This window comes from Macroventuria anomochaeta (genome assembly GCF_010093625.1).
Source record: "Macroventuria anomochaeta strain CBS 525.71 unplaced genomic scaffold BU25scaffold_15, whole genome shotgun sequence".
NCBI classification, from domain to species: Eukaryota; Fungi; Ascomycota; class Dothideomycetes; order Pleosporales; family Didymellaceae; genus Macroventuria; species Macroventuria anomochaeta.
Window position 1 is genome coordinate 369100 of NW_022985376.1, and position 10115 is coordinate 379214.

Below are 10115 nucleotides of genomic sequence, written 5' to 3' on the forward strand. Positions count from 1 at the left end.
TCATGTAACTAAATCTTTGCATTACCAGAGGAGCTACTGCTACTCTCGTCTTCCATAGTCTTAGACTCAGATAGGACGTTAAACCAATCAATCAAATTATCAATCAATTTACAGCCACTAAGCAACTCAGCCACCAACAGGCACGTTGGTCCAAATACCTGTCCCGATTCAACTTTAGGATAACGTACCGACCTGGCAAGGATGGAGAAAAGCCCGATGCCCTGACTAGACAATCCTAGGACGTTACAGCTCAGGATCAAGCCCAACAGGCCCGCAATCAGACACTGCTCCGACCCAGACTGTTTACGGAACTGAACCTGACCAAAACTAGCCGTACGATATCGGAGATCATTCAAGAAGAATATGAAAACGATGAGTTCATTCAAGATATCCTGAAACTACTCCGAGACGGCAGCCAATGGTCAAAGTTGATCACCCTGAGCGACTGTGAAGACCAAAATGGTAGACTGTATTACCGAGACCGACTTGTTATCCCAGACACAGATGAAATGAAGATTAAGCTACTCCGATACGTACACGATTCCCCTGTGGGTGGACATCCCGGCAGAGGAAAGACACTCGAGATCCTACAGCGTGAATACTACTGGCCACGCATGTTTGATACAGTACGACGATTTGTTTCCTGCTGCCACACGTGCCGCAAAGCAAAGGCTTTGCGTGAGAAATACCACGGGTTATTAAAACCGTTACCGATACCGGAACGAAGTTGGAGAGATCTATCCGTTGACTTTGTGGTTGACCTACCCGAGTCGGAAGGGTGTACAAACGCTATGGTTGTTGTAGACCGCCTGACTAAGTACCAATACCTGATCCCCTGCGCCTCCATAACTGCCCCAGCCGTAGCTCGGTTGTTCTACCAACACGTCTGGGTACACCATGGCCTGCCCGACACAATAGTATCCGATAGAGGTACCCAGTTTGTCTCCGCCTTCTGGGACGAACTGTGCAAACAGCTGAAGATCGAAGCCCAATTGTCCTCTGCATACCATCCGCAGACCAACGGACAAACCGAAAACGCTAACGCTGCAATGGAACAAGTCCTCCGCTCGTACACAAACTATCAGCAAGATGACTGTAAGAACCGTACCAACCGTTTCTTCCTCATACTACTCACACGATTGCTATCCGACTCCTAACCGATCCCTACCCTACTACCTACCGGTATCCCCCGAGCTACATCGAGCTGTTAGATATATAAGCAGGGCAGTGTACATAGTTATGGTAGATAGTTTTTGAGTATCCTTTCGTACAAGACCTATAGGAATAGAGGTTTACTCCTAGTTCTATCTATCCCAGTGCTCCCATACACCTTGTAGCGGATTCGAACCCATATCGGAGTCCTCTCTTACCTGTGTTGTTACAATGACTGGGTTAATTGGTTACCAGTTGCCCAATTCGAAGCCAACAACACAACTTCTGAATCAATGCGAGTCTCCCCATTTCTCACTAACTATGGACAACATCCCCGGATGGGTTTCGAACCCCCTTCGGAGACAACAAGGCCGCCTTATCACGCCATACAGGTAGCCGATGCAAACCGAATGATAGACAAGATCCGCAACCTGATGGAGTACCTCCGAGAAGAACTACTTTGGGCGCAAGCTACGCAACAAGAGTATGCGAATCGGACCCGTTCCAGAGCCCCAGCGTATGCCGTAGGCGATTGAGTCTGGCTCGATGCCCGAAATATCCGGACTAACCAACAGTCAAAGAAGTTGGACTGGAAGAACCTCGGACCCTATAAGGTAGCGCAGATGGTCTCGTCCCATGCCTACTGACTGGAACTGCCTGATAGCATGAAAATACACCCAGTATTCCATGTGTCTCTGCTCCGACCTGCCACCCCCAATACAGAGTACCTACCTGGCCAGCAGAACCCACCACCTGATCCCGTTATTGTTGACGGAGAGCCCGAATACGTTGTTGAGAGCGTTGAGAAGATCCGCTACAACAAAAAACGACGCCAATATGAATACCTGACCCGTTGGACCGGCTATGACGAACTATTGTGGGAACCGGCTGAAGCCCTGCATGACAATACAGCAGCTGGACAATTCCACGCCCGATACCCATCCGAACCAAACCCGTACTCTGATGACCCCAATGTGACAGTTTAGAAGGGGGGTACTGTCACGGTATCCTCTCCAGATCCCCTGACAATATCCAGATCCGCTCCGTACTGTCCCTGACCGTACGCACCAAATCCCCAGCGTCCTTACGCGCCTCCGAAGCGGACGTACAACCTCCGGTCACCTCTGGAGCGGGCCTGCAACCCCTGAAGCAGGAGTATTAGAATTCTGCAAGCCCTGCTCTGGGACTTGCAACCCCAATACCTATCCAACTCAGTTCCGATTATTAACTGGTAACCAAACAAACCCACATGTAAGTATATAGACTATTGCTGGTAGAGTTCTGTTCAGTACACAACGTCTTGTACCTACTTAGATACCGTACGTAGTAATTGATTTAGACTCCTAGCGAGTCCTAAAGGGCCTACTCGTAGCATCTTTGTGACAGTAATCCTGTTACAGTGCTGTAGTGAAGTAGGCTGTCACATGTCAGAGCAATAGCGCTAGCCCTTTGTGACGCTATGTAATGGGCTAGGCCCAGTATTAGCGCCTTGGCAACAGCACAGGCCTTGGTACTTCCAAACTGGGCATACAACCCCCAGTCACTTCCGGAGCAGGCCTGCATACTGTTACAATCAAGGAGCAACTTGCACAATAACACTGAACAAACAGGACTACACAATGATACAAGAGGAGCCAAGGAACTGTATTATCAATTGACCTGAGCAGTGACGCTGCATCAGCAATACTCAGTATGATCATCACTCTCAGTTGAGCAACTTGAGCGACTTGAGCAGTTAGGACACGTGTGAGAGGAGGCCAGCTGGGGATACCAACTGCTCTCTGAGATGGATGAATAGGGGGAAGGAAGGTTCAGGCTTGTTAGAGGTAAGGGTGTGGAAAGGTGTAACAATGCAGAGCCCCATTGTGCCAAATGGCCAAAAAGTACATCAATATCAGCATAACTGCTGATATTGGGCTCTGCATCTAATATATAGGCATAGTGCAAGTGTGAGAGGGGGCCAGCTGGGGATACCAACTGCTCTCTGAGATGGAAGGATTGGTGGAAGGATGGTTCAGGCTTGTTGGAGATAAGGGTGTAGGGGAGACCAAGTGTGGGGATACCACAAGTGGTAAAAAGGATAAGTGATAAAGAAGGGATCAAGTGTGGGAATACCACAAAGGATCAGTGAGGAGTGAGTTGAGGAAGGAGTTGTTGAGGTGAATTGAAGGAGTGGATTGAGTTTTGAATTGCAAGCATGAGTTATCTGAGCAGGAGGGCAGGCTGCCTTTATAGACAGACTGCTGGCTTCTGGAATGTTCTAGATACATTGGCATTTGTAATCATTTGTAATCATTTGTCAGCATTTGTCAGCAACTGGAAGATTCTGTGTTGTTCCATGGGATTCCATGATGTTCCATGAGGTTCCATGAGGTTCCATGATGTTCCATGAGGTGTGACTGGGTGGATTGTTATTGGCTGCAAGCCATGTCAGGATGACAGCAAGGCACCTCCTTACAAAAGGTCCAAGCGTGGGAATACCACAAGTGATAGAAGGGATAAATAATAAAGAAGGGATCAAGGAGGAGTGAGTTGAGGAGTGAGTTGAGGAGTGAAGTTGAAGTATTGAATTGAGGGAGTGGATTGAATTTGAATTGCAAGCATGAGTGAGAGCTATCTAGAGGTGGGAAGAAGGGGGTTCATGGCAAGCTGACAAATGCAAACTGACAAATGGAAGATGACAAATGGGAGCTGACAAATGGGAGCTGACAAATGGGTGCTTGTTACAAATGAACACTACAAGGACAGGGCACCAGAACCTGTTGAGATGGACACAGCATTCCATGTGATGCAGGGGATGCGGAAGTGTTACACGGTAAGGGTTACGACTTAGGCTTGGGTAGGACATGGCTGGGTCACATGGCTAAGGGTTAGTGGATTAGTGGGCCACCACAACCACTAACCCACTAACCCACTAACCTTCCAGAATTGCTTGATATATATACACCCTGTGCAGCATGGTTAGCATCTCTGTAGTCAAGAATACAATCTTCCAACAGTACTGCTCTTGTACATTCACATCACTACTGACGAAGTTCTTGTCTATGACCTACTCAACTTTGTAATATCTTCCTACCATCCAACATACCTGTTACGATTTGTGCCTTAAGCAAAGCTCATAGGCACTATTTGATTGGTTCTTGGGGATGAGCATAGGTACAGAAAGCCATAGGGGTTGACAGTCACCTAAGCAATGCTTGGGTGGTCAGGGGTAGACTATCTGGGCAGGTTGTAATAACCTTTGTAATAGTCAGGTAGTTGTCTAGTCAAAGACTGTGGCAACTGGTTGCAATGAGTAGTACAGAGTATACTGTCTGGCTCAAGAGCAAGTGAGATTCCAATAACAAAGTTGATTGACAAGGTTGAACACCTTATAGTACATTTCTACGGAGCATGCAAGGTAGCCCTCGGCTTTTACGTCTAGCCTTATTTGGAATGATTCATGCATATACAAAACAGCGATTGGTAGCATCTTTAATTTGTATAATGCGGCTCACGTGATATGCAAATGATAGATATGCCATAGGATAGAAGTATCTGCTAGGGCGTATGAGTACGCCAGAGCTAGTGGCTGAAATATCAATGTAACAGGCACTTCCTCTCTTAGAAGGTGCACTGTTGCCACGAGCTTTGTATACTCCGTAACTTAGTTCTTTTAGTTCGTTTCGTTTAAGTAAAGTGAAGAAGAAGAGTTAAAAGAAAATTAGGCTAGAGAAAGATTGTAAAGAAGAAGCTCAACGAATTAATATTACGTGATTGACTAAGAACCCCTCCAAGACTTTCCTGCCTTCCTAAGCTCTACATTGTTACAGTACTCTCTCTAGCACCCCACATACATCTCGTCAAGGCGGAATGACTGGGCACCCTTTGAAACAAAGTAGCACTGTAGCAACCCGGTGGTTCCTGTAGCCACAAAAGTGTTTCCACTCTCTGTGGGACCTGAAATCCAGGAGTTAACGCGCCCGTCGCTTGTCGTGCTCTTCGAGGATAATCCTGTGCCGGATGCAGAGCAGGAGATTGAGCTAGCTGGAGAGGCCGTGACGAGGTATTTGTACGAGAAAGTGTACTTAACACCTTTGGTCAGACCGCTGAGCTGTTGGGACAGGATAGTGCCGGTGCCTGCGTTACTAGCTGTTACACTGTAGGAGGCGCCGCCACTGGAGCCACCCCCAACCACTCCCCAAGCCGCCGGTGCGTTGTTAGCGCCGTAGATAGTCTGTGACCAAGCTGACATGCCACTTTCGAAGCCACCGTTTTGAATGATGTTGTCGCCGCTAGCAGTGCAGGTAGGTGCTGGTGCAACTGTCGAAGTAACGATAGTAGTGCGGACAGGGAGAGTTGTGGTTGTTGCTACAGTGCCGGAACTAACGGTCGCGACGGCCGTAGTAGAAGTCGTAGAGGTTTCTGTAACGGGCGTAGCTTGGAGGCTGCAGGCCGCAGAGACAGCACTGGCAGCAAAGGTGGTAAGAGCGGCAGGCGTGGCTGGATTGGCAACATCGCGCTTTTGAGGAGCCTGAGTGACTGTCGTCGTGGTCGTAGTTACTGGCGAGATGGTGTTCACAACAGTAGTAGCGGGCACAGTGGTAAACTCGGTGGCGATAACAGTCGAAACCGGAGTAGTGTATCCAAGAAGGGTAGAGCAGAACGGCTGTAGAGATGAGGCAACGATGGCAGACTTTGCGGCGGCGACATCGCAGGGGAGCTTAGGCTTTCCAGGATCAGTGGTGTTGGAGTAGGAATAACTGGACGCGATCGTGTAGTGGTCCTCTCCACGCCACTGACCATCATTGACAGCGACGTTCTTCTCCCATTTCTGGGTATACATCGAACAGTACTGGCCTTGTGGCTCCCCATTTTTCATGAGGACGTAAGTGTTGAAGAATTTGCACAACATGCGGCTGTTGAGATGCTCGACGTTCCACTTGGTCTCAGCCTCGCATGCAGCAGCGCAACGGGCGGGTTCAAATGGCTGACCATCGTTGAATAGTTTATAGCCCATGTACTAAACAGGAGTCAGCGGTTGTATGAGGATAAGGTATTCAGTGCGTACAGTATCGTCACCGTTGCAGTCGCTTGGGGCATTGATTGCGACGTTACCAAGAGACTCGCCGCTGTAGCCAGAAACAGGAGCCACCCGCTCGCTGACATAGCCTAAATATCGTTAGAAAACTTGCGTTTTGCCCATATTCTACATTCGGAGGCATACCGTTTGATCCAGCAATGACCACGTGGAAGTCATTGCGCCACTGTCCGGTATTGACAGCTGTTTCGGCGGTGATAGGGCTACCCCACATCACACACTTGATGACTGAAGTACTAGCGGGATTGGCGCAGGAATCGGCAGGAACTACGGAGGGGTCCCTCTCAAAGACTGTAGACGATGTTAGTAAAAGCTAATGCTTTAAGGAGTAACACTTGCAGATATTGAATGAGGAACATCCTTGCTTCGCAGTGCAAGAGTCTGCGCAGGCTTGAGTATCGTAGGTGTCCAAGGTATTGTATCCAAGATACGCTACGGCATTGTTGCTGCCTTTCAGGTTCTTGAACTTGTTGACGTAGCCAGCCGGCACGGGGGCATCGTTGGCAGCGTTCGAAAACTCTTCCATGGCCAGGAAAGCTTCTGGAGTATCAGGGCTTGGAACTGGCCCTGCTCCCAGAGGCTGTGCTGAACAGTCCCAACCTCTCCGCTTCAGTGCCTTGTCGGCAGACGCAGGATCCGCAAGGACTGAGGCGAACGTGTCGGCAACCACAGCATCAGGAGCATACGGGATAGCCTTAGTACCAGCACCCTCACCAAGCGGGGTCTCCGTAATTGGCGCGGCGGGGATCTCAGCGACTTTATCGAGGGGAATTGATTGAGGCAGGGCAGCTGCGCAGCCTGTCACGGCCAAAGCCGCGAAAGCGTGAACCAGATGCATGATGAACGGCGAGGAATGGTACAAGGTTGAGGAGAAGATGGCAGCGAATGATGCTGATGAGTACCTCTGTACCTGGGCACAAACGACCTTTATAGTCATTCATGTAGGAGGTAAATAAGACACTCGAGCGGAGGTGCCGATACACTAGATGCATAACGTTGGCCTCGAAGTGCTATGGCGAGCTGAGTTCGACGAGCCTCACCACCACTCGAATACCAAGAATACACTACCTCCACCTCATGCCAAGATTGGACCGTTTTGCAACCGAACCCTTCAGAATTCCTCACAAGACTAAAACTGACGGTGTAAAAGCCTTGGGCACCATCGAAAGTGCAGATTGAACAAGGGAGAGAACTCGCGTGATGGTACGAGTCAGTACATAACGGTTCCAATCACTAAGTAAACCAACAATAGCTGGATATGGTCAAAGGGCAGTGTTAGCCGATGAAAAAGAAACCCCCAATTTGGTAAGAAGAGGACTTGGGCTTGCAAGGACTAGAGGAAACGGGGAGTTTAGCAATGTCATAGAAGATGAGGTATTGCTCGATCAACAGACGAATGTTTGGGAACTCGGACGTGGACGACGTTGCCCGCGACATCGTACCACGTGCGCTGTCAGGACTCTGCCGAACCCTTCCTCAGTTCCTATTAGTTATTTGGCCCTATGCAGCGCACGGAGGTGGAACATTATTTTCCCCTGTGAAAGTGTACATTGCTAAGCGAAGATCGCATAACTGGGGCCATCTTTATTGATGGCTTGCTGGCGCCTCACAGACGGCTCGTGCCTGAACTAAAAGATCCGAGCCAACAGCCTAGGCAGACCTAGATGTTCCTGCAGCAGATGCACTGACTAGCAAAGCACAACATCTAGGCCGCCAACGGTACACGCCCTCCCGCAAACAGATGATCACGAGGAAAGCATATTTTCGCCACCAAGACCTTGGGACGGCAGCAGGCCAGGCACGTGGCTGTGGAAAGCGATCAAGACGAAGACGGATATAAGGCTGATGATGCTTGGAGACGGGCAGTACGATCTCAATGGATGCTAAACAAAGATTACGTCAACATTACATACCTTGTAACCGTACCCTGTGTTTGGATGGGTCGGGTGACATGCCTTCTTTCATTCGTTAACGAAAGATGGTACTGAGCTGTGAGTGCTGTTCAGATTGTTGTCTTAGTCGGCATGAGTTTGGTTTGCTTTTAGTTGCATCGCTTGGGAAGAAAGCAGGGGAGCCATGGCTTATTGAGGTGTTGACATTTCCAAAAGTCAAGTGTATGCAGGGGTTAGGAGAACCACGTATCACCAAGGACCCCTGCGGAAAGCATGCGGGAACCCTGCATACAACCGAGGGCTGTGATGACCTAGCCGCCTTAGTCTGTTCTGTCACTTGTGAGGAGCATGACAAGAGCCTAGCGCCTCCAGCTTGATGGCTGGGAGTAAGCTAGCGCGAGCTTGATGCAAAGCTTCGTGCCTCGGTCTGCAGGAATGGTGGCTGTTGCAACCGAGACAGCGTTGGACAATACTCCTGGGTCATTCGTTGATTTCATCCACACTGAACAAAGAAAGGACGCCTTCTCCGTGGATGTATGGGAACAGCTTGCTAAAAAGGTGCTTCTAGCGTGCGATCAGGATACACTCCCTAGGCAAAAACTCCTACACTACCAAGGGAGAGTTTACGTGCCAATGTGCACTCTGCTGTGCAAGGGAATGTTACGATCAAAGGGCAACCCGCAACAACACTGAACAAACAGGACTATGCAACAATACAAGAGGAGCTGAGGAACTGTAGTATCAATCAATCCAAGCAGTAGGCCACATTGGCAATACTCAGTATGATCATCACTCTCAGTGGAGCAACTCAAGCAACCCGAGCAGTGGGCCGTGTTGGCAACACTTGGCACAAGCAGTATACTTGGTACGAGCAGTATACTTGGCATGGTCAGTATACTCAACATGAGCAGTATACTTGGTACAATCAGTATACTCGGTACGATTGGTATACTCAGTACGAGCAGTATACTTGGCACGGTCAGTATACTCAACACAAGCAATCTGAGCAATCTGAGCAATCCTCTGCTCATGTATATAGCAAGTAGACACGCTGCCCTTATGGCATCATTGTAAGGGTATCTGTGACAGCAAGCTTAGTAACAATGGGGGGTGGTCTCATAAGATTAATTGCTACCGTTTTCTGGCCATTGTGTGCTCGATTGTCACGAAGATGCTACGAGTAGGCCCTTTAGGACTCGCTAGGAGTCTAAATCAATTACTACGTACGGTATCTAAGTAGGTACAAGACGTTGTGTACTGAACAGAACTCTACCAGCAATAGTCTATATACTTACGTGTGGGTTTGTTTGGTTACCGGTTAATAATCGGAACTGAGTTGGATAGGTATTAGGGTTGCAAGTCCCAGAGCGGGGCTTGCAAAATTCTAATACTCCTGCTTCAGAGGTTGCAGGTCCGCTCTGGAGGTGACTGGAGGTTGTACGTCCGCTTCGGAGGCGTGTAAGGACGCTGGGGATTTGGTGCGTACGGTCAGGGACAGTACGGAGCGGATCCGGATATTGTCAGGGGATCTGGAGAGGATACCGTGACAACTCTGTACTACTCATTGCACCCAGCCATCACGGTCTTTGACTAAACATCTACCCCTGATCACTCCGAGCTTTGCTTAAGTGATCAACCCCTTGTTCCTTCATGCTACACTTGTCCCTGAGAACCAACCAGACTAGTGCCTACTGTCAGGCCTGGCTGGTGATATAGTACTGTTCCTGCTAGAGCTCACCATTAGAGTGAGCCATGATACCTTTTGGCTTGCTTGGCTCAATGGGCTGGACCTGAGTCTTGACAGCCCCCTCTCACAAGAGGGTGCGGAGAGCAAGCAGTAGGGAATGTACAACTGCAGGAAGGTGAGCACCAGCAGAATATCAAAGTCAACAATATGTGTGAGAGGGGGCCAGCTGGGGATACCAACTGCTCTCTGAGATGGAAGGATTGGTGGAAGGATGGTTCAGGCTTGTTGGAGATAAGGGTGTAGA

At 49.1% G+C, this 10115-nt stretch overlaps 2 protein-coding genes across 2 annotated transcripts; both read right to left on the reverse strand.

Annotated features, from left to right (window-relative positions):
- Window positions 1-3166: 3166 nt before the first annotated feature.
- BU25DRAFT_410538 (uncharacterized protein) lies at window positions 3167-3533 on the reverse strand. Its single transcript, XM_033706317.1, is given in 2 exon segments — window positions 3167-3457; window positions 3468-3533. The coding sequence occupies 1 exon segment, from the start codon at window positions 3426-3428 to the stop codon at window positions 3252-3254; it is 177 nt and encodes a 58-aa protein (XP_033562090.1). The 5' UTR covers window positions 3429-3457; window positions 3468-3533; the 3' UTR covers window positions 3167-3251.
- Window positions 3534-5836: 2303 nt separating this feature from the next.
- Window positions 5837-7070, reverse strand: BU25DRAFT_392329 (uncharacterized protein; the record flags this gene model as incomplete). The annotated part of the gene is made up of 4 exons (XM_033704650.1): window positions 5837-6154; window positions 6203-6289; window positions 6345-6523; window positions 6566-7070. Coding segments are annotated over 4 exons (1089 nt in total), but the record flags the coding sequence as incomplete, so codon positions are not given.
- Between the last annotated feature and the right edge of the window lie 3045 nt (window positions 7071-10115).

Coding starts and splice junctions, on each gene's coding strand:
- BU25DRAFT_410538 (XM_033706317.1), bottom strand. CDS start 3,428: ATGCCAATGTATCTAGAACATTCCAGAAGCCAGCAGTCTGTCTATAAA.